This window comes from Sapajus apella, unplaced genomic scaffold (genome assembly GCF_009761245.1).
Source record: "Sapajus apella isolate SASKATOON/1434 unplaced genomic scaffold, GSC_monkey_1.0 scaffold89, whole genome shotgun sequence".
NCBI classification, from domain to species: Eukaryota; Metazoa; Chordata; class Mammalia; order Primates; family Cebidae; genus Sapajus; species Sapajus apella.
This window is the reverse complement of record NW_022437029.1, coordinates 1,748,909-1,773,621: the sequence shown is the minus strand read 5'-3', so window position 1 is coordinate 1,773,621 and position 24,713 is coordinate 1,748,909. Positions and strand designations below refer to the sequence as shown.

Sequence of the window (24,713 nt, the reverse complement as noted above, 5' to 3'; positions counted from 1 at the left end):
GTTTGAAAAGCCTCAAACCTGAACCTATCTTCTCCTCATTGACATAAAAGCAGATGGCTTTTTCTCTAGCAAATTATATAGGGACTGTCTGTTCTGCAATAATCATGCTTATTTCCATCTTTACATCTTATAGATCTCAGCATTATCTGGAAGATAACGCCACAACAGAGTTTTTTGATCCCCCCTTCTCACCTTTCAGAAAGTAGTTTCTGGGCGAGAATCTACCTGTTTGGGAGGCTGAGGGGAGGTCAGCTTCCCCTCCATGTCTCACCTCTCCCTTCCAGGCAGACCTGAGGGTCCTAAAGAGACCCTCTATGCTCAGCGACAATTGATTCAACCTGTGCTGGCCCAAGGGTCTCTCTGCAGACCACCTGCTGGGGAGACTTTTCACCAACAAGAAGAAGGGGAGGCAGTGGCCCTGTGTCTGTGTGTAAGGGGGTGCCAGTCTGACTGCAGGTTTATCTCCCAGTCAGGGTGGGAGCGATGCAAGAAGATGTACAGAGGCCCGGGTTCTGCAGATCTTCCCTCCAGAAAGCCAGCACTCTCTCACCCCTCACTTTTCTCCCACCATTGCGCCCTTCCCCACCTGGTGTTTCTTAACCTGATCTGGGACACCGATGACTTCCCTTGAAAATTCTGACCAACCTGTGGACCCTCTTCCCTTAAGAATGCACGTGTGTCTACACATAACATTGAGGGTACCATTTAGGCACTCCCCAGGGATCCTGCTATAAAAGGCCCTGTTTTTGAGCAAGATGGGTCACAGTGCAGTCTAGGATTAAGGTCCTTTGATGAAGAGAGATGGGTAAGGCCGGCATCCCCAGATGAGTTTCTGAGAACATGATTTCCAGGGGACCCTAATGAGAGCTCTGTGTAGGATGAGGTCAGCAGCCAAATGAGGCTGAGGGCTCTGGTTCAAGGGTTTCCTCTCCTTCAAGGCCTCTCGGACTCAGTGGCGGCTGTTAGAGCATGAAGTGCTACCCCCCGGGGAAACACTTTCTTCAGTGAACAGCACACGGGGATGAGGTTCCACGTCACCTGTGCTGCAGCCAAACAGGACCCAGCAAAGCAGAGGCTTCCTGCCCAGCCCCAGCGGGCACAGGAGGGCCTTCTTTTTTCCTGTTCCTTACCTTCTCCCTCTGTCTTCTGGCTCCTGGATGTCCACAGTTGCCTGGGCGTTGCTTTCTTGGCTAGACACCTCCTTAAGTTCGGCTCCATGAAAACGATCCGGAAAAGAGGCCAGTCCCTGGTCCTGGTGGTGCACGTGCCTGGCGGCCCACCCGCGCAGCGAAAAGACGAGGCGCGACAACCTGGAAGGCGACACAGGCACTGAGCCAGGAGAGGAAAAGCTCCCCACCCCAACCTCCCACTCTTTCCCTCTCTCTCCCTCCCCCGACTCTCTGTCTGGAGGGGCCTGGCAGAAGCAGGGACTGCCAGCAGGGCGTGGGTGCTGGGAGCCTGTGGTCTAAGTTTGCATCTCGGCTCCATGGAGACCATTTATCCCCTTCTCCCTCCACCCCGCAGTCAGGGGCAGTGTGTCCCCGAAAGGGACACTCTCTTTATTATGATTTGCCCTTGTAGCACTTGGACGCTGCCTAAGACACGATCCTTCAAATGGGGGTTAGCTCAATCCTTTTGCCCAATGGAGAGCCCTTTGTTATGACAGCCAAGCACAGGGAGAGTAAAGCAATGTGGGTTTTATACCATGACAACATCCAGAGCAAGCTTTCGATTTATTTATTTGTTTGTTTATTTATTTTAAAACCCCTGAGATCTGATAGTGCAAGGCTTAAAGGAACAGGCATCCAGGTACAACTTGGAGTCTTTTCCTAGTTTTTATCTTATTCGTGTTTTCTTATACAAACTAGAGTTTTCTCCCCAGGCCTGGGAGGTTCCTTTGCAACTTGCCCTGAGCCCTCTCCCGGAGCCCGGCCCTGCCAGGACCTTGTCATGAGCTCCAGCACCTGCAACCGTACTGCCAGTCCCCAGAGCGCATCTGAGCCTGCGCTGGCCCATGAGGGACCTTTCCTTCGCCCGGCTGAAGACACCGCTGGTGTCTCTGCCAGAGGGGAGCAACGGGGAACAGGCCCAGAGGCTCCACTTTGTTTCTTGGCTTCTGGTTTCCCCGATTTGGCATCTGCAGTGCCCTCCCCTGGATGGAGTGTCCCAGCCAGAGTCTGTACTGAACAACCTGGAACTAAGCCATAAATTGTCACATACCTTGGCCCTTATCACACGCTTATGACCTTAGCCTAAGGGAATACATTGACTAAGAAAATGCCCCTGTAGACAGATGCTTACAGCTGCTGCCACAGACATACTTTGAGGTATCTGCCCAGCCCAGCCTCTCTGCTGCAAATACTTCCTGTACCCACACCCTTCCTCTGCCGAGAGGGTGCAACTGAGGTAATACTCCCTCCTCCAGCCTCAGACAATAGGACTAGGACAGACAACTGAGGCACAGACAGCCACTCCAGCCCCTGCACTGAGAGCCACTCCAAGATGGGGTTGGGTGCTTCAACTCAAGGTCACATGGCGAAGGCTGTTTTCAGCCTGATGGGAACAGAGAGAGCCAGAACGGAGGGGACATGCCGAAAGAAGCACAAAGACCACAAAACTCCATGAGAAAAGTGGGACGGGAAAGGCGGCTGCCTCCCCTGGTCCCCTCCCTCGAGCCCTGCTAGCTGTTTCCCTGAGATAGCTTGTGTTGCTGGCTTCCTATACCAGCCCTACTGAGTAGTTCTCTTTCTTTCTTATGACAAAGAACCTTAAGACAGCATTTTATTGGTAAAACAAAAACACTGAACATCACTTAAATGCCCAGCTGCAATGAACTAGTTAAATGAACAATGGTGGAGTAGCATCTTTCATAGTGAAAGGCATGAAGAATAAGTAGACAAGTGAATTTCTTTTGCAGTAACCTTAAGTATGAAGTGTAGAATATATGACTACATGCAACTCTGGCGCTGGAAAAAACAATGTGGTGGAAAGAAATAATGGGCCTGGTGTTTGCCGAGCACCTGCCATGAGTTGTGGCTTGGCTCTGATGCAGCTTTCAAGCCACCTGTGGGGTAGCCATTGTTGGATGCATTTCTAGACAAGTCTTGAAAAGGTGAAATGACCTCCTCAAGATGGGGTAGCTGTTGAAGCTGGAGTACGGATGTCATCAGAGGGAGGCAGCGCTTGGAGTCTCACTAATCTTGCAAACAAATGCTTTTGCAAGGACATCTGCCTGGGGTCCAGATGCGCATCTGTGAGACCCTGCCAGAGCTATTGCAGACCTCACCCTCATCACCCTCAGCACACCACCCAATCAAAGGTCTCCCACGGTTGGCTGCTCTTACCACCTTCTCTGGTTGGCTTTTTTTCCTGAATTCTTCTAAAACTGAGCAAGTACTTCAATGTCAGTTTTTATTAAGCAATTTCAGATAAAGGTAGTTTTTCTTAGACTTTTCTGAGCTCAGAACATCTGACCCAAGAGGAAATTACTCACTGATAGATTGTGGGCTGCTCTGCTCCTGACACTTTCATTTCCAAATCTTCAGCTCCACCCCCACCTAGCACTTCTTCCTGAGAGGTCGCTACCTTCTTTCTGCTGAAGCGTCCCCCATGCAAGGTGGGTATTGAGTCTGGTCAGTTACCTGGTGAGCCCCTGGCTGGTGAAGGAGCCTTGCCCTGAGTCAGCCAGTCCTCTGGTCTCCATAGCGATCCCTGGCTGCAGCGCAGACGATGTCTCCTCGCGTGGCAAGTGGGCTCTAGAAAATCAGATATGCAGCAAGCAGAATTGATTTCAAGCTCATCTACCTCCTGGATACAGCCAGTAGTGAGATGGTCAGATGTCCTGTTTAATAGGGAAAGTCACCCTCACAGATCCTCATCCCAGGGGTTCCCCACTTTTGTTTGCCTCCTGCAGATCCTGGCTTTTGGGACAAACGTGGCCTTTCCTTTACAGCGAGGAAGGTAGCTACCATCCAGGGTTAGGTGAAGGGACAGGAAAGTGGCAGCACATGCTGGGGAGGGGGGTGTCCCGGAGCCATCTCAAGCCAAAGTAGCTGCTTCCACAAAATGATTCTAGAACGAGGATTTTGGTTCCAACACTACTCTGCCTACTGAATTTCATCTTCTGAAGGCAAATTGAATACCTGCTCCTTAGGCCCTTCCTGATCCTCCCTTCTCACTGCGTGTGCTGCAGCCACACTGCCTGGGCAGTGTCTTGTGGGCTTGTCTGGCAGCCTTCCTGGGAACCCACTGGTTAACACGAAGGCCCTGGAATACTGTACAGAACTGACCTGGCCTCTGTACACAGTTCAAATAATTTGTACAGTGCTTTCAAATGAGACTCCACTTCCCATCATCCCTTTCGCCAAACTCTAGGTTCTCTCTCCTTCTAAGCAGAGGTAAGGGGTGGTGCCTCCCCTGTGCAATCCGTTGTGGAAAGTGTGAGCCCAGAAAGGACAGGTGCCCTCAACTCCATAAGAGCATCAGCCGCAGCAGCAAAGTCTGGTCGAATTGCCTAGAATAAGACTAGGAATGTGTTTGGGAATATTTTCCTTTCTTTTAAACCTCCTGGGGCTGAAGGCTGATCAGCCTGATTAAAAGCCAGCCAGGCATTGGCCTCCAGGGATTTGCACTTCAGTCTATGAGTCTTGAGGAGCCCAGGCAAGACAAATTAATTCTATCACGTGACCTGTTCCAACCTAATCAGCCTTCTTAACAAGGAGGCAAGAATTAACACCAGGGAAAAGCTTCAGTCTCTCCCTGGTGATTGATTAGAAGTCAGAGTCCTTGAATCACAGTGGCCGGGCTGCTGCTTCCCCTCTTCCACAGATTCCTTCCTGCCTTCTCCAGCAGCAGGGAGCTGGCTCCCACCACCCAGTCTGTCTGGGCCATCCCTTGACTGCCCCACCTGCCCGTGGATTCTTCCCTCCGTCAGCCTCCCTATATTGAGGCTATGTTTTCTGCTGGAACCACAGGGAGTCCGGCAGCTTCATCTTCTACTTTTAATGACTGACAGGGACCTGTGTAGCATCTGGATTTCCAGGCCAGTAACCCCCAGCTTACCCAGCCATTGCTCCTGGGGGTCAAGTCTCTTCCTTATCGTGGTCCTTCTCCCATGAGCAAATTCCTGGGATCTTGCTTGACTGGGCAGAGAGACTGAGGCCACCCTGCTGTGATTGGAGCCCATGCTGGGAAGACTTTGCTGTTTTGTGTGTTTTTGATGGTCACCAGCTACCATCAGCAAACACCCAAAGCAGTCCTGTAACACAGGCCGCCAGCCAGAGGACCCTTCCTTGTGCATGTGCAATTACTTTTTTGGAATTAAGTATTGGACCTTCCCATTGACCTGAATCACTCAATGTTTTAGAAGACTTGGTATGCAGAGAATACACTCACCTTTCCTTTCAACATCATCCTGCTCACAAACACAATACACAAACCACGTGCCATTTATTGACTCTTTACTATATGCCAACCACATGCACTTTACCATTTCAAAACTTGCTGTCATCCACTCCATGAAGCTGCCCTGTATTCTCCTATATGGCACAGATGAAAACGAAATTAATAGGACAGCTGAGGACTGAGCCCTGTGGCATGCCACTGGAGACACTGCTCTAATCCATACGGCGGCACCGTAGGCATGGCTCTTTATTTTCCAAACCATCAGATTGAATTATCCCCTTATATTCATAAGAAACCCATTCTCATCTGATTTGTGTACACATAAAAGACCCTGTCAGAGGCCCTGCTGCAGTCCAGAAGCTACGCTTCCCTTGCCCTCTTCATATTCTGTATACTATAAAGGTGGGATGCATGTTCCAATGTACCTAGGTTGGTTGCAGGAGGAGGTGGCAGAGGTCCTTGGATTTGAGCAGCTGGCATGGGGGTGGTGGTGATGGCAGCTGATAGCTGGGTGGGGGCCCTGTCACAGCCTGTGTGCCTGGAAGATCTGGAGGCAATCCCAAGGATGGAGGTGTTCTGCCGCCACCAGCAGCTCCTCAGGAAGCTCTAGGCACCAAGCAGTCAGCCCAGCATTTTAGTGTAGCCTGGTTTCTGCTAATTGCATGAGGGCACATCCTGAGACCAGACTTATTTGCATTTGCAGCAAAAGAATCAGATGACATCAGAGCTGGTGGGTGGGTGAGGAGGGCAAAACCCACCCTGGATTACAAAGCAGGCCTGCAACCAGCAGCAGTGAGAGCTGTTGCATGTGAACAGGATCTATGACGCCCACTCGGTGGGAGGAGGCAGCGTGGAAAGGTGGCAGGTCCTGGTTTGAGTCCCTGCTCCAGCACCTGCAGGCTGAGTGTTCTGTGGATGGTCACTTACCCTCTCTGGGCTTAAGTTTCCTGATCTTCAGGAAAGCAAATAAAGCAAAAGTTGGCAATTTCATGTGGATTTCCGTGCCCTTAAAGGCACAACCAGCCATGAAGAACGGGGAGAGCCTTACATGATGCAAGTTCCAGGGGCCTGATGGGGGTCCCATTTCTTCCCTATGCCTCGTCCCATTTCTTTCTCAATGCCTGAAATTCTGCCAGATCAATGTCTTTCTTTTAGTTCTAGAGCTTTACCCGTATTAAATGCCTGGGGGTGTTTACATAGTAAACCCCGTTAGTTACTTCTTCCAGAAACTGATTTACCAGGCAGATGGAGGGAGGTGGGAAGTGGGGAGAGGAACTGAATGTCTGAGGTGACATTTGGAGTCTCCAAGGACACACTGAAAAAAGGGAGATACTTTTGGCAACTAATGCAAGAATGGGGAGCTAGAGTCTCCCTGGGAAATTAAGAGTCCTGGGGCCAGGCTCTGTCCTGCTTGTGGCTCCTGGAAGAGCCTGGGGCAAGGACTTGACAGGGCCTCAGTCTCTGTAAAATGAACAGACCAGACCACGACAGCCCTGGAGCTTCCATCCCACTTGCAGGTTGCTATTCTAAGATCTCATGTGGGGACGATGCCTTCCAAGGAAGGGGTCCCCTGAAGTTGGTAGTTGGCAAGAACAAGAACAACTAGCAGAACTGAGAGGCTGCTTTGAGAGACAACATAATTTTCACCTTGTAAGGCTCAAGTTCTACGTTTATTTGCAAAGAGGAGTTAATGTTGGTAAGGTGAAGGTTTCTTGTCACTGGGTGAGGACAGGGGCTCCCATGAGAACTGGAACTGGTAATTAACTTTGCACTCGGTGGAGCATCTGGTGTTTTCCACCAAGATGGGTTTGGGGACATGAGAGTAAACAGAGGTGGCCTTTCAGCACAAGGCTGGGGAATATGACACTTAGTTTCCCCCTTCTCAAGCCCTGAGAAACTTGAATCATTGGAATCCACTGCTTTTGGCCACATGTAATGGGGCACTGAAACCAATGCATTTTTAAGCCTTTGGTCCTGGAGAAGTGGGATGAAAATTGTTTTCTTTGGTGATGATTGCTTTGGGCTCCACTCAGGGAGTAACACAAAAAGACCTTTCTTCTGTCAGAAACGAACACCCGTGCCCCAAGGCTCATTCAAAATAGCTACACCAGGAGATGGATCCAGGATTTAAGGTGCCCTTGTTTCTAGTTGTTGTTCTCTGTCGCAGAGAATAGCCTTTTTCTATTACCTTATCCTCACAAATATGCCAGACAGCTTTTAAATAATTGAGCCAATTAAAAAGATCTAAGTATAAATGAAAAACTCAAGACAATTTTATTTTTGGTATTTTCAGGGTGTAAAACGTTTTATTCAAATGAAGTGTTTTCATTCTTCCTTATGACTTTCCACTATAAAAATAATTCCAATAACTTAAAAACTGGGCCTCCAATTTGGTGAAAGACCTTGGTGCAGGGAGGTCTCAGGGGACAGAGGCTTGGTCACGCCTTCCTCTTGGGGGCACTCAGCGAGGGGTCACCCCCTCACACAGGTTGCCAGTGCAGGCTTCTCGGTATCACTGAAGATAAAGAGCGATTAACATTCGTGTACCCCAATTCTCAATCATTTATCTCAAAAGTTTTCTGAGGGGACTGGAATTTCAATGTGAAGATGTATGGCTTGTCTAAAGACCATTCCTCCTCGTTCCAAAATAGTGATTTGAAACCTTAAAATTTTTATATGTATATGCCAGCGTCCTTTGTTCAAATAAGTCTCACATAGAGACCTTATCGGTGGATAGACAGATGTGGGGCTGGGCTGGGAAGCAGGGGAGGGGCTGGGTCCAGCCTCCATCCCTGAGGCCACTGTACCCCATCCTGAGTATGCATTGTTACTCCTTGGTGACTCCAAGGAACATTCTGAAATTTTCTGACTGTTAAAGCTACTCTTGATTCATAAAAAGGAGCAATATAAAACAATATAAAGTCAACTGATGACAATGAATGCAAGAGGCTCTAGGTGCCATCAGAAGGGACAAGAGAGACCTTTATGGGTAGGAGTGCTTGGGAAGACTCAGGGAGGATGTGAGCAGGACCCACTAAATGAATGGCATTTTGAAGGCAGAGTGGGGGAAGGAAGGAACAGTCCAACTGAGAGTAACAGTATAAAAATGGCCACCAGTAGGAATGGGAGTCATATATTCTGGCAGCATGAAGGAAATCAACTGGTGGAAGTAAAGACTTCATGTAATTGAAGGAGGGTGAGGAAGTGAAAGTAAGTAAGTTTGGCTAGGATACAATTTGAGTAGAGGTTTGAATCAAATTGAGGAATTTTGATTTTTGTTAGAAAAAGAAAATATTTGAAATGATTTCAGTGAAAATGGTGGAGTAAGGACTTCCATAAATTCTTTCCTTCATAAAAGCATTGAGAAACCTAGAAAAAAATTGCCATAATCAGCTTTCAGAACTTTGGAAATTAACCAAAAGCTTATAGCATTCTAGAGAGCATTTATTCAAGACAATTGGCTGAATCTCACTAAAAACAGTGATCTTCATTGCATTTTAACTTCCCTTATTCCCATTCATCTCTTTTTAGCTCTATGGTAGTATTGAAAGATAGTATCCCACAATCAAGATAAAAACCAGCAGCCTGACAATCACCAGAAGAGACAGAATAGAACTGGAGTTCCTCCAGAGCCTCATTCCTGGAAAATTGTTATTACTTGACTTGTCTGGTGGATACCTGGACCGCCCTACTTGCAAGGCTGCTTTTATTTGTTCTGACTCAGAGCTCATCCAGGGAAAAAATCTTTCTCCAAGAGCATTTATCAAAACTATTTAGAGGCAATTGTTCAACTTTGAGACTGCCTGAGGTAGAGATAACAGTTGGGACAAATAATAGGCTAGAGAGTGAGATATCCATAGAGGGTTTGAAATCCTCTGATGTATTCTTGGGAATCTATAAGGCCACATTCAGATGTAGGCTGAGTGCATGCCAAGGGATCTACACATGATCAGTAAAGACCTGAGAAGTCCCTAAATTCTCACTTCTGATGACCCTGAGGCTCTGCGTAGGCAGGAAATGAAGGCTAAGGCAGAGTTGTTGGTTGTCTGGCTGAGTGAAGAAGGCATACTCCAACACAAAGAGTTTTTCAGCCAAGATTGGATAAGTCTATTGGTTACAGGTATATACAATAATCCCTGTTCAATAACTAGCTTACCAATAAGTTAATTGACCAGAGATGTCAGTGGCTACACATGACAAATAATACAGACTTAACATAATTAGTTCATGAAAAGTCACCAAACAGAAACAACAAAAACCAACAAAATACCAATGCATGGGGAGAGTGTTGAATCAGATATCAAGAACAACCACATCATATAATTTAAAATATAAATTTTTAGAAAAAAATTTAGAGTTAGGCAAAGAAATAAGAAAGTATAGTCCGTACAAATGAAAAAAATAATCAACAGAAAGTGTCCTTGAGGAAGCCTAGATACTGGATTTATTAAACAAGGACTTTAAATTAGATACTTAAAATATTTTTAAAGAGCAAAAAGAAACTATGTCTAAATACCTAAAAAAGCATAAGAATAATGTCTTAATAGAGAATAACAAAGAGATATAAATTATGAATGAAAAATAAATAGAAATTCTGGAGTTGAAAAGTCAAAATAACCATATAAAATAATCATCAGAATTTAAAAGCAAATTTGAGAGAAAAAGCCTTCAAGATGGCTGACTAGACTAGTACTCATCTCTTCCACAGAAAGGAACCAAAATAGCAGTATATAATCACACTTTGAAGAGATTATCTAAGAAAGAACGCTGGAATTAAACAGAGAAGTGATGGGAAACACTGAAAGCAAAGGAGAGGGCAGTGAGGTAGCATGTTTGGCCAGGATTGGCTGTGAGTCTGTAGAAGCTCCCTAATGTGGGGAAAGAGTAAATGAGAGACCCCTAGAGGTCCACATCCTGCCACAAACTCCTATAATCCTAGCTATGGCAGAGCCCTTGGGCCCTAGAGTGCCCTAAAGCTAACATAAGGAGCTGCCTGAAGACCACATGAAGGCATTGCTCTAGAGAGAGCTCACACTGGGTTTCACAAATCTCTAGTCCTAAAAAGATACAGCATGGTGCCATTTTGAGAGCCCAGCCCTACCTGACTGTCCTGCCTTTGGGCTCAACAGCTTCTATATCTCTGTATCCCTGGATCCCCATTGCCCACAGCCACTGCTGTTGAGGGGAGTGAATGGGAGCCGTGGGCAGCAACACTGTCCTGGCCTCCTCCCAACAGATAGGCAACTGTGCTATCCACATGCCCTGAGGACAAATTCCGCTGACCACAACTGCTGTTGTTCTTGGTGGCTGTGGGCTGAGGTGTAAGAGAAACTTGAGCCACTCAGCCACCTGCTTACAGTTGTTCCTACTAAAAGCAAGCTTGTCCTCCTCAGTGTCAGTCCTGCAGTGCAGCTGCTGCTGCTCCCACCTAAGCATTCTGCTAGTGACCTGGGGATCACCCCACCCCTCCTACCACACAAGTTTGGGGAGTCTGAGGGCAGGTCCACCTGACCTGCTGCACATTCCCAGTACCTGACCACACTGTCTGGGTGCCTGATGATTGTCCAGGTGAGTCCACCAGCATTGGCACTTGAACACTCCTCCCAGGGTCTGAGATTGAGCCCATTCACCCTACTGGTACCAGCACAACTGGTGCATCCACATGCATGCACCACCTGTGAGTCTGGGGATTGGCCCCCTCAGCCTATTGCAGCCATCACCAACACCAGTGCAAACAGCTTGGGTCCCAGAGGGTTGTCCTACTCCCACCATTGCTACAGCCATTGCTTATGCCATACCTACTGCCCAGGAGATCGAGAACCCAACTACCTTCCTGGCCCATTGCTGCCATTCCTAGCACCCAAGTAAGTCTCCTGGAGGCCCAAGCATCAGCCTACCTAAACCTGCTAACATTGTTGCTAGTATACACTGCCTCAAGGCCCAGGGACTGGCACACTTAGTTCACAAGGAACACAATGATTCTCCAATAAGAGATCCAAATAAAAAATAATTTAGTTTGATACTAAAGAAGTTCAGTGAGATAAGAGGATACCAAAAAACAATACAAAGAAATTAGAAAAACAAATCAGGACATGAATGAAAAATTTATCAAAGAAATAGATATCATAAAAAAGAACCAAATAGAAAATCTGAAACTGAAGAATTCAGTGAATGAAATACAAAATACAATCAAAGGTTTAACAATAGAATAGATAAGGTAGAAGAAAAACTCTCAAAACTTGAAGACAAGTCTTTTGAAATAACCCAGTCAGACAAAAATAAAGAAAAAAGGATAAAAAAGAATGAAAAAGGCTTATGACTTATGATACACCATAAAGCAACCAAATATTCAAATTTTTGATGTCCTAGAAGGTAAAGAGAAAATGAAAGAGATAGAAAGCCTATTTAACAGAAAAGTAGATGAAGACTTCTAACGTTCACCAAGAGATTTAGGTATCTAGATTCAGGAGGCTCAAAGAAAACCAGATAGATACAATTCAATGTCTTTTTCATAGCACATGACAGTCAAACTGTCAAAAATCAAAGTCAATGAAAAAACTCTAAAACCAGCGAGAGAAAATCTGCTAGTCACTTATAAAAACCTCCCATCAGACTAACAGCAGATTTCTCAGCAGAAACCTTACAGATCAGGAGAGAAAGGGATGATAGGTTCAAAGTGTGAAAGAAAAATAGTGTCGGTCAAGGATACTAAACCCAGCAAAGTTACACTTCATAAACGAAGAAGAAATAAGTCTTTTCAAGGCAAGAAAAAGCTGAGGGAATTCATTACCACTTGAACAATCCAAAAAGAAATGCATAAAGGAGTCCTATGCCTGAAAGTGAAAGAAAAACTACCATAATGAAAACACATCAAAATATAAGAACCACTGGTAGATCAAACAGACAAATACGAAAGAGGAAAAGATAAAGGAGCAGAAACAATACTTGAAGAAATAATAACCCAAACTCCCCAAATTTGATAAAAACCACTAATCTGTAGATCCAAGAATATCAATGACATCATATAGAATAAACTAAAAAAGCTTCATGTCTAGAAATAAAATAATTAAACAGCTGATAGCCAAAACAAAGAGAAAATCTCAGAAGCAGCAAAGTAGAAGCTGGATTGCAAATGATGTGTAGTAGAGTAACAGCCAATTTCTCATCAGGAACCATGGAAGCCATAGGCAATGGGATGACATATTCAAAGTATTGAAATAAAACAACTGTAAACCAAAAATTTATGCCCAGCAAAACGAACTTTAAAGGTGAAGAAAAAATTAAGACTGGCAGATAAAAACTGAAAGAATGTGTCACTAGCAAGTGTCTTGTGTAAGATATATTAAAGGAAGTCCTTCAGGCTAAAATTAAAGGCTGTTAGACAGTAACTGGATCTGCATGAATAAATAGAAAGCATTAAATATTGGAGTATAAAAGACAGATACATACTTTTATTTGTAACCTTTTTCTTCTATGTGACTTATGGGAAACTGCATAGAATAGTAATTATAAACCTGCATTTTTAAATACATGCAGTGTATAAAGATGCAATTTGTATAACAATAACACTACAAAAACAGATGATAGAGCTATGTAGAATTAAGTTTTTTGTATACTATTAAAACCAAGTTGATATTAATTTAAACTAGGTTACTATAAATTCAAATGTTCATTGTAATCTCCAGTGGAACTACTAGGAAAATAATTGAAAAAAAATAGTGGCTGTTGCCAGTTCTACTCAAAATTTGACTGGAGGTGTTAGCCAGGACAGTTGGATAAGGAAATAAAAAAATAAAAGACATCCAGATTGGAAAGAAAGAAGTGAAACTATTCACAGTTGATGTGGTTGCTTTTTGTAGACAATTCTAAGAAATTCACAAAAAATTTAAAGTTATAAAAATGAGTTATAAGACTGCAGAATGAAGGATCAACATACAAAAATTAATTGTATTAAAAAAAAAAAAAGCTACTCTTGCCTCCGCAAGACAAAGCATAGCTCTCTCATAAAGGAAGCACTCTTTATGTCTCTCATTTTGAAATCTCTGTGGTGTTTTCATGAGATACTGTATTAATCTGTCAATTTACCATGTGAATGGTGGGGCCAGGGCCTGAGCAGAGCCTCGTAAGCCTCGGCTGATGGTCAGGCTGAGACAGCAGGGCTTGGACACAGGCAGGAAATGGCTGATCCAGATGCCTGGTCCACTGGAGCTAACTTAGGTCAAGGATAAGAGACCAGAGAAGGTCCGCAAGAAGAAGTAATCATTTCCAAGACCAGGAGTGAGAGTCAACTGGGCACTTAACCACACAACAGGGACTGTGCCAGGACCTCTGCATTCACATCTGCTGTAACCTCACCACAATACTCGGAGGGCAATACTAATACTGATTCATTTTGTGGATGAGAAAACTGAGGCTTGGAGCCATTGAGCAACTTTTCATAGCAGGACAGTTGCAGAGCCAGTGTTCAAACCCAGGCAGTCTGACCACAAGCCTGTGCTGTTAACCATCATAATGGTCGCAGAAAGTGCCAAGGAAGGAGAAGGGAGGACTTTTTCTCACCCATGCAGACGACAGATAGCATTGTCGAAGGGCATTAATTCAGAGCCCCTAATCACGTGGCTGACCCTAGAGCATGCTGTGACCCCTGTCAGTGTGCATTCCGGAGTGAGCTTGCAGGGAGTCTGCTAGAAGCCAGAGGCCAGTGGCTGGTATTAGCATGGCTTAATGACCTAGCAATTCATTTTGCAAATGGTCATCTTCTAAGAGGCCTTGTGAGCCCTCCTGAACAGGCCACAGGTCAAGCTAGGCTTGGAGGTCACTGGCCAGTGCAGAGTCAGGGCACGTCAGCAGCACCACAGTGCTGTCAAGTCAAGCAGACATTGTGGGCAGGAGCCGCAGCAGCCTGCAGGCCAGACCTGCCTTCTTCTGGGTGCCTACTCCAGTGAGTATCTCACTGGAAGGAGCCAGACTGAGACCCCGTTATTGCCTTCTCTGCCTTACAGAGTCCGGAAGCTCCATGAGATGTTTGGGTCATGCCCCACTGTAGGCAAGGGGGTACAAAGAGGAAAAGTTTCATTCTGCTTCAAAATCTTACTGCTCCTGACAGCCTCTGTCCTTCTCCCAAGGTCTTGGGCCCAGGATCCCAGGGTCCTGACATTTTTTTTTGAAAATGGGAAAAGGCACTCCACATTTTTATTTCATAGCACTTTAAAAACAAAACTTGTCATCATGAATATCTTCTCTGTTTATTTGAGATGCACGGAAATCTCTTCAAAAACTAAATGAGTCTCTTGCCAGCTTTCAACTCAGGATTGTCTTTCTCAAGGACTTGGGAGGCTTTCTTCGAAATGGAATCCTTAAAGGTGATAGCTTTTAAAAGAGAGTACAAGTCTAATTTCAGCAATTGCCTGGCTTGAAGTCACTAACTTACCATGAGTCATAAACTATGAGAAATTGATTTCCTGTGGTAAATGCATGCAGTACTCTTTATTGCCTTCTGACTGCTGCAAGACATTTTTTTTTAAAGGGCTCTTTCTTTCTTTCTTTTTTTTTTTTTTAAATTGTACTTTAGGTTCTGGGGTACATGTGCAGATCATGCAAGACTGTTGCATAGGTACACACATGGCAAGGTAGTTTGCTGCCTTCAACCTCCAATCACCCACATCTGGTATTTCTCACCTTGTTATCCCTCTTCACCCACCCCTAACCCCTCCCAACTGTCCACAGTGTGTGATGCTCCCCTCCCTGTGTCTACATGTTCTAATTGTTCAACACCCTCCTATGAGTCATAACATGCGGTGTTTGGTTTTCTGTTCTTGTGTCAGTTTGCTGAGAATGATGGTTTCCAGATTCATCCATGTCCTTATGAAGGACATGAACTCATCGTTTTTTATGGCTGCATAGTATTCCATGGTGTAAATGTGCCACATTTTCTTTATCCAGTTTATCATTGATGGACATTTGGGATGGTTCCAGGTCTTTGCTATTGTAAACAGTGCTGCAATGAACATACATGTGCATATGTCTTTGTAATAGGACAATTTATAATTCTTTGGGTATATACCCAGTGATAGGATTGCTGGGTCAAATGGAATTTCTATTTCTAGGTCCTTGAGGAATCACCACACTGTCTTCCACAATGGTTGAACTAATTTGCACTCCCACCAACAGTGTAAAAGTGTTCCTATTTCTCCACATCCTCTCCAGCATCTGTTGTCTCCAGATTTTTTAATGATCACCATTCTAACTGGCGTGAGATAGTATCTCAGTGTAGTTTTGATTTACATTTCTCTAATAACCAGTGATGATGAGCATTTTTTCATGTTTGTTGGCCTCATATATGTCATCTTTTGAAAAGTGTCTGTTCATATCCTTTGCCCACTTTTGAATGAGTTTTTTTCTTATAAATCTGTTTTAGTTCTTTGCAGATCCTGGATATTATCCCTTTGTCAGATGGGCAGATTTCAAAAAATTTTTCCCATTCTATTGGTTGCTAATTCACTCTAATGATTGTTTCTTTTGCTGTACAGAAGCTCTGGAGTTCAATTAGCTCCCATTTGTCTATTTTGGCTTTTGTTGCTATTGCTTTTGGTGTTTTAGTCATGAAGCCCTTGCCTATGACTATGTCCTAAATGGTTTTGCCTAGGGTTTTTATGGTGTTAGGTCTTATGTTTAGATCTTTACTCCATCTGGAGTTAATTTTAGTGTAAGGTGTCAGGAAGGAGTCCAGTTTCTGCTTTCTGCACATGGCTAGCCAGTTTTCCCAACAACATTTATTAAACAGGAAATCCTTTCCCCATTGCTTGTTTTTCTCAGGTTTGTCAAAGATCAGATGGTTGTAGATGTGTTGTATTGCCCCTGAGGCCTCTGTTCTGTTTCACTGGTCTATGTCTCTGTTTTGGTGCCAGTACCATGCTGTTTTGATTACTGTGGCCTTGTAGTACAGTTTGAAGTCAGGTAGGGTGATGCCTCCAGCTTTGTTCTTTTTGCTTAGGATTGTTTTGGCTATGTAGGCTCTCTTTTGGTCCCATATGAAGTTTGAAGTGTTTTTTTCCAGTTCTGTGAAGAAGGTCATTGGTAGCTTGATGGGGATGGCATTGAATCTATAAATGACTTTGGGCAGTATGGCCATTTTCATGATGTTGATTCTTCCTAACCATGAGCATGGAATGTTTTTCCATCTGTTTGTGTCCTCTCTTGTTTCATTGTGCAGTGGTTTGTAGTTCTCCTTGAAGAGGTCCTTTACATCCTTTGTTAGTTGTATTCCTAGGTATTTTTTTTCTCTTTGAAGCAATTGTGAATGGGAATTCACTTTTGATTTGGCTTTCTCTTATCAATTTCAGGAGATTTTGGGCTGAGACGATGGGGTCTTCTAAATACACAATCATGTCATCTGCAAATAGAAACAATTCAGCTTCCTCTTTTCCTAATTGAATACCCTTTACTTCTTTTTCTTGCCTGATTGCTCTGACTAGGACTTCCAATACTATATTGAATAGGAGTGGTGAGGGAGGGCATTCTTGTCTTGTGCCAGATTTCAAAGGGAATGCTTCCAGTTTTTGCCCATTCGGTATGATATTGGCTGTTGGTTTGTCATAAATAGCTTTTATTATTTTGAGGTATGTACCATCCATACCTAGTTTATTGAGAGTTTTTAGCATAAAGCACTGTTGAATTTTGTCAAAGGCCTTCTCTGCATCTATTGAGATAATCTTGTGGTTTTTGTCTTTGGTTCTGTTTATGTGACGGATTACATTTATAGACTTGGGTATATTGAACCAGACTTGCATCCCTGGGATGAAGCCTACTTGATCATGATGAATAAGCTTTTTGATTTGCTATTGCATTCTATTTGCCAGTATTTCATTGAAGATTTTTGCGTCGACATTCATCATGGATATTGGCCTGAAGTTTTCTTTTTTAGTTGTGTCTCTGCCTGGTTTTGGTATTAGGAAGATGTTGGTCTCATAAAATGAGTTGGGGAGGATTCCCTCTTTTTGTAATGTTTGCAATAGTTTCAGAAGGAGGGGTACCAGCTCCTCTTTGTACGTCTGGTAGAATTTGGCTATAAACCTGTTTCGACCTGGACTTTTTTAGGTTGGTAGGCTATTAATTGCTGCCTCAACTTCAACCCTTGTTATTAGTCTATTCAGGGATTCAACTTCTTCCTGGTTTATCTTGGGAGGGTGCAAATGTCCAGGAATTTATCCATTTCTTCCAGATTTACCAGTTTGTGTGCATAGGGTTGTTTGTAGTAATCTCTGATGGTAGTTTGTATTCCTGTGGAGTTGGTGGTGATGTACCCTTTATCATTTTTTATTGCATCTATTTGATTCTTCTTTTCTTTTTTATTAATCTGGCTAGCAGTCTATTTTGTTGATCTTTTCAAAAACCAGCTCCTGGACTTGTTGATTTTTTGAAGAGTTTTTTTGTGTCTCTATTTCCTTCAGTACTGCTCTGATCTTAGTTATTTCTTGTCTTCTGCTAGCTTTTGAGTTTTTTTGATCTTGCTCTTCTAACTCTTTCAATTTTGACGATAGGGTGTCAATTTTAGACCTTTCCTTGCTCCTCATATGGGCATTTATTGCTATGAATTTCCCTGTAGACACTGCTTTAAATATGTTTCAGAGATTCTGGTATGTTGTGTCTTTGTTTTCATTGGTTTTGAAGAACATCTTTATTTCTGTCTTCATTTCATTGCTTATCCAGTCTACATTCAGGGGCCAGTTGTTCATTTTCCATGAAGTTGTGTGGTTTTGAGTTAATTTCTTAATCCTGAGTTCTAACTTGATTACACTGTAGTCTGAGAGACTGTTATGATTTCCATTCTTTTGCATTTGCTGAGGAGTGATTTACTTCCAATTATGTGGTCGATTTTAGAGTAAGTGCAATGTGGTGCTGAGAAGAATGTATATTCTGTAGATTTGGGGTTAAGAATTCTGTAAATGTCTATGAAGTTTGCTTGGTCCAGATCTGCATTCAAGTCCTGGATTTCCTTGTTGATTTTCTGTCTCGTTGATCTGTCTAATATTGACAGTGGAGTGTTAAAGTCTCCCACTATTATTGTCTAAGTCTCTTTGTAGGTTGTTAAGGACTTGCTTTATGTATCTGGGTGTTCCAGTATTGGGTGCATATCTATTTAGGATAGTTAGCTCTTCTTGTGGCATTGATCCTTTTACCATTATGTAATGCCCTTCTTTGTCTCTTTGGATTTTTGTTGGTTTAAAGTCCGTTTTATCAGAGACTAGGATCGCCACTCCTGCTTTTTTTTGCTTGCCGTTTGCTTGGTAAATCTTTTTCCATCCCTTTATTTTGAGCCTATGTGTGTCTTTGCATGTGAGATAGGTCTCCTGAATACAGCACACCAATGGTTCTTGGCTTTTTATCCAATTTGCCAGTCTATGTCTTTTGATTGAGGAATTTAGTCCATTTACATTTAATGTTAATATTGTTATGTATGAATTTGATCCTGCCATTTTATTACTGGTTGGTTGCTTTGCCCATTGGTTGGCATAATTTCTTCATTGCACCATTGGTCTTTACCATTTGGTTCTTGTTTGCAGTGGCTGGTGCTGGTTTTTCCTTTCCATGTTTAGTGCTTCCTTCAGGAGCTCTTGTAGGGCAGATCTGGTAGTGACAAAATCTTTCAGCAATTGCTTGTCTGTAAAGGATTTTATTTCTCCATTACTTATGAAGCTTAGTTTGGCTGGATATGAAATTCTGGGTTGAAAATTCTTTTCTTTAAGGAAGTTGAAAATTGGCCCCCACTCTCTTCTGGCTTGTAGGGTTTCTGCTGAGAGATCTCCTGTGAATCTGATGTGTTTCCCTTTGTGGGTGACCCGACCTCTCTCTCTGGCTGCCCTTGGTATTTTTTCCTTCATTTCAATCCTGGTGAACCTGATGATTATGTGCCTTGGGGTTGCTCTTCTAGAGGAGTATCATTGTGGTGTTCTCTGTATTTCCTGTATTTGAATGTTGGTCTGCCTTGCTAGGTTGGGGAAGTTCTCCTGGATAATATCCTGAAGAGTACTTTCCAGCTTGGATTCACTCTCCCCATCATCTTCTAGTATTCATTCTCCCCATCATCTACTGATCAGGCATAGATTAGGTCTTTTCACATAATCCCATATTTCATGAAGTCTTTGTTCATTTCTTTTCACTCTTGGTTCTCTTTTCTTGCCTTCTTGTTTCATTTCACTGAGTTGATCTTCAATCTCTGATATCTTTTCTTCTGCTTGATCTATTTGGCTATTGAAGCTTGTGTATGCTTCAGGAAGTTCTTGTGCTGTGTTTTTCAGCTTCATCAAGTTGTTTACGTTTTTCTCTAAGCTGGTTATTCTAGTTAGCATTTCTTCTAACCTTTCTTCAAGGTTTTTAGTTTCTTTGTATTGGGATAGAACATGTTCCTTTAACTCAGAGAAGTTTGTTATTACCCACCTTCTGAAGGCCACTTCTGTCAATTCCTCAAATTCGTTCTCCGTCTTGCTTTGTTCCCTTGCTGGTGAGGAGTTGTGATCTCATGGTCGGGGAGAGACGTTCTGGTTTTTGATGGTTTCATTCTTCTTGGGCTGGTTTCTTCCCATGTCTTAGATTTATTTAGTTTTGATCTCAGGTAGCTGCTTTGGGAGGAGGTTTTTCCTTTGTCTGCCTGTAGAGGTGCTGCTGGACTGCCACAGACTCAGTGGAGCTGCGGTGCCTTTTATTTACTCAGGAAAATTAGGCCAGCTTCTGTAATGGTGGCTTCCCTTCTCCCCGCCGAGCTCAATCACTCCTGGTCGCTTTCTAACTGACATTCTGGATGCCTAACTCTGGAGTGAGAGTTTTTTAGGCTGCTGGGCTTTGTGCGGTGCAGGAGAGGGGGCCATCCCGCCATTTGGGCTGTTTCCCTGCATTCAATTTCCCTTCTTACTGGCGCGTGGGTAGCTCCGCCCACTGGCTTTTGGCTTTCTTGGTGTCAGCCAGTGCTTCCGCCTAGATCTATGCTGACAGCCCCAGTGCTGGCGGAAGTTGCTGTTCTGCCCTGTTCATGCAGCTCACTGAGGCTTTTCAGCTGGCAAAGATCTCCTATTCTGTGGGTTGTAGAGGGCTTGGCAGAGCTCTGTATCTGAACCAAAGTCCCAGAGCGGGAGATCCCCTGTCCTCTGGTCAGTTGCATGCACCTCCTGGGTGGAGCAGTGCCCCACCTTGCCTTGACTTGCCCTATTTGGTTTATATCCACTGTCCAATCAGACCCACAAAATGAACCTGGTACCTCATTTGGAATTGTGGAGACCACTTGGCTTCTGTGTCTCTCTCGCTGGGAGCTGCTTTCCGGAGCTGCCTCTTATTCAGCCATCTCGGGATCGTCTGCCCCAGGATCCTGATATGAAGCTGTGCTCCATCCTTGGGCTCCTTCTCCCTGATGCTCAACCCTCTTTTGAAGCCCCCTTCAAGGGGCTTTATTAGCTCACACATGGGAAAGAAACTATTAAATCATACAAACGTTTCAAGAGTGAATAACCGTTCTAATAGTGTTCTTTGTTCTTATAAATAAGGAGCCATGCCTTAACCTAGAAGACTAAGTCCTCAGTGGTGGGACACAGGCCTTGACAGATGGCCAGCTAGGAGAAAGGTATTTGAGGAGAATGGAGTTTTCTGATGCCTCTGAAGCTATATCACACTTCCTGGGGCCCCAACACCGAGTTAAAATGGTTGGAGGAAATAAATATCTGTTGGGATGCTCTGGGATCTTCCTTTCTTTGCTGAAATCTCAGAAGGTGGGGTTCAAGGTCTGCATGGGTTTGCCATATGGGGACTCAATCTCTTTGGAAATTATTTGAACATCACTTGTTAGCAGAGTTTGCTGAGGAGCTGAGACCAAGAATGTAGACAGAGAAAAACACAAATGTGCATTTGGGAGAGGAAGTGATGAACAAAAACGAGTGAGAAGAAATGATGCACGAGGGCCCAGTGCTGGGATGTGGGAATTGAGGGGTCATTTTGCATTTTGGGGCCATCAGATAGTATGCATTTAAGCTGCGTCGTGGGGAGAAGTTTTCAATTCTATATGTGTAGGGTGAAAATAACAGAAATATTGGAAAGAAGGTTGCTCATGGTTCAACTCAATCATCTCACTGAGAATTTAAAAAACATGGTTGGGCGCAGTGGCTCACACCCGAAATCCCAGCACTTTGGGAGGCCGAGGCAGGTGGATCACTTGAGCTCAGGAGTTTCAGACCAGCCTGGCCAACACAGTGAAACCCCATTTCTACTAAAAATATAAAAATTAGCAGGGCATGGTGGCAGGCACCCATAATCACAGCTACTTGGGAGGCTGAGGCAGGTGAATTGCTTGAACCTAGGAGGTGGAGGTCTCAGTGAGCCGAGATTGTGTGCCAGCCTGGGCAACAGTGGGGGATTCTGTCTCAAAACAAACAAAACAAACAAACAAAAAACCAAAAACAAGGAAACATAAGGGTCCATGCACACTAAATAGGTCCTTTCTGGTGTCCTCACTGTTATACCAGGAGCATGGAAAAAATGTTGTTCCATTCTGCAGGTGAAGAAACTGAGGCATGGAGAGGTTACATGTGTTTTCCCAGGTCTACTAGTAAGTTAGGAAGAGGGATAGAAGTAGAGCTCAAGGCCCCAGACTTCTGTTTCCTACCTGTGTCAGGATGACATTGATGGGGCTGATGGCTTGGCTGGCAAGGCACTACCCACTTCCTCTATAGGCTCTGGGCATGGCCTGCCTCCAGACCTTCCCCTGGAAGCAAGAGAAGGGCATCTGATTCATGCCACATCCTAGGTGCCCAGCTCAGACTGCAAACCCAGCTCAGTGGCTGGTGCACAGCCAGAGTCCAATGCATTTTTGATGAATACATGGGAGAGTGTGTCAGTTTGAGGAAGCTTTTACAGTAAAATTTAGTCTGCTGCATTTGAATCTTCATTTTCTTTACCTTATAGCAATTAAGTAACGAGTTAAGCCTCCTTTTCCACATCTCTAAAACAAGAATAAAGACTACTTTCTGGGGGTTGTGAGGATTAAGTGAGATGAAAAATGAAGTTGACAGTTCTGTGAATACCTCCTCTGCCCTCCAACATGTGGCTGGCCAACGTGAAGGTGTTCTTCCCCCACAGTCTGGATCAGCTATGGAAAAGACCAGAGCCAGGCATAAAATGAAAAACCCATCTTACCTGCTGAGGCCATTTTCAGCGCGATTGAGATCTTGGTCCGAGGTCTTTACCCTGAGGTGGGTCCGGGAGGGGTGGGAGTATTGGGTGTTGATCTTGGCCATCTTCTTGGTTTGTCACATTTAGCTACCAAGATGATTGCTAAAATGCAAACACAAAGCAGATTTGTCATCAGGACTGGAAAGTAACTGCAAACCCAGCTCATCACAGACAAGGCCTACTGCACGCAGCCTCCCTGCAAGTCCTGGCAGGCACGCCCTCCACTGTCTCTTGTAGTTCCTGTTGCAGTGAGTTTTAGTTGGACATCTCCAGGCTCTTCTTTCTAGCTTGAGGCATAAACTCTTTTGCTTGTTTTTATATGCTACCATGCTGAAGAGCTGCTCAGAGCTAAGTGCTGAATGAATAAATGAATGAATGGCCAAGTTGGTATATGATATAAGAAACATGAAGTTCTCATGATTCTCTGAGACGACACAATGTCCCTCTTGACCCTGGCTTTCTTGTTTCCTTATTTTAGTCTTACAATTTGGCAGGTATTTTCACTGCTCCCTAAAATTTTGCTTTAAAACATCATGTAAAAAAAGGACCATAGGGGACACTCAGAAAACCTTTACCATATAATGCTAAATCTTTACAATGTAATGCTAATACACACTTCATCTCATTAGTCCTCACAATAACCTTGTGAGGGACTTATTTTTATTCCCATTTAAAGATGAGTAAACTAAGCCTCAGAGATGTTAAGTACATTGTCCAATGAAAGATCCCACCTGTCAATGTGGCACAATCCTTGTGAAACCACCTTTGCAAAATTGTAACTAAGGAAATTATGGCAGTGAAAGATATCAGGCCTAACCAATTCCATCTTGCTTCTAACCTCTCAACTGTCCTTATCCATTCCTGGGCATAGACCAAACTAGCCTTGCGAAGGAATTTAATTTATAATTTGACTAAGAACACTTTCCCAAAGCTAAACTGTTTTTGTAAAACAAATGAAAGGCTACCAGCCACCAAGTTAGAATGAGAGGGGTTGGAATTCTAAATGTTGTCAGCCATTATTCCAGAGGTTGTAAGATTCACAGCATCCCCAGTTACTCTTAAAGGTAACATCACTATTGTGAACCTAAGATGGCCTTTTTGAGATGTTGTTTCAGGTTTTCACATTTCTAATAACCGGATGGCCACACCTGGACCTACCAACTAATTCTGTGGCCCCCACCCAGGAACCGACTCAGCATAAGAGAACAGCTTCAACTCCCTATGATTTCATCCCTGAGCCAACCAATCATCACTTCTGATTCACTGGCCCCCTACTCACCAAATTGTCCTTAAAAACCCTGATCCCTGAGTTTTTGGGGAGACTGATTTGAATAATAATAAAACTCTGGTCTCCTGCACAGCTAGCTCAGTGCGAATTACTTTTACTCTATTGCAATTCCCCTGTCTTGATAAATTGGCTCTGTCTAGGCAGTGGGCAAGGTGAACCCCTTGGGTGGTTACACTAGTGCCATAAATCAGGCCATGAATGTTTTCTCTTTGGCAAATATTGAAAGATGCCCCTGTGATTGAAAAGAAAGCTTATGTGAGAGCAGGGCTTGTGTGATTGGCCAGTTCCATGATTTCTGGACAAGCCTTTCACTGGAAGATGCATTTCTGGGGATGGTTTCTCTAAAATAGATTAGCACCGGATCTCTTGAGCAGCCACATGGTTTAAGTGTGTCAGATGTCAGTAGAGATCACTTCAGAGAAAGATGGCAATTTCTAGAAAGAGCCCAGGGACTCACTCCAGGACTCAATTCCACATCCAAAGGAAGGTCAGAGCCAGGAGTCGTGGGTGTGGCCATGCATACTTGGCCAACTCTCTGCCAGTTGTGAAAGGGCAGCTTTGGGGTCAGCAGGGTCCTGACTTGTCTCTGATGTTTGATAGTTTAAGTCTATGAGTTTAAATTTTCTAGTTTTCTCAATAGATCAAACATTGTTTTGATTTTTAAACACTTTATTCACTTATGTAACAACGAGTGAGTTTCTGGCTGATCACAGAAGCTATAAAGAAAAATAAGACAAAGGCTGTTCTCAAGGATCTGACAGCACAGTGGGGCAGGTGCTAAAACAGGGCTTTGCAGGTTGTGTCCAGGAGC

At 44.0% G+C, this 24,713-nt stretch overlaps 1 protein-coding gene across 1 annotated transcript in view; it reads right to left on the bottom strand.

Moving 5' to 3' along the window:
- Positions 1-24,713, bottom strand: part of CNGA3 (cyclic nucleotide gated channel subunit alpha 3) — a 63,624-nt gene that overhangs the window by 13,625 nt on the left and 25,286 nt on the right. The window contains exons 2-4 of the mRNA XM_032255363.1: positions 22,579-22,716; positions 3,642-3,755; positions 1,131-1,310 (exon numbers count right to left, since the gene is read on the bottom strand). Of these exons, the coding sequence (XP_032111254.1) occupies positions 1,131-1,310; positions 3,642-3,755; positions 22,579-22,679 (395 nt within the window). The 5' untranslated portion in view covers positions 22,680-22,716. The remainder of the gene's footprint in view (positions 1-1,130; positions 1,311-3,641; positions 3,756-22,578; positions 22,717-24,713) is intronic.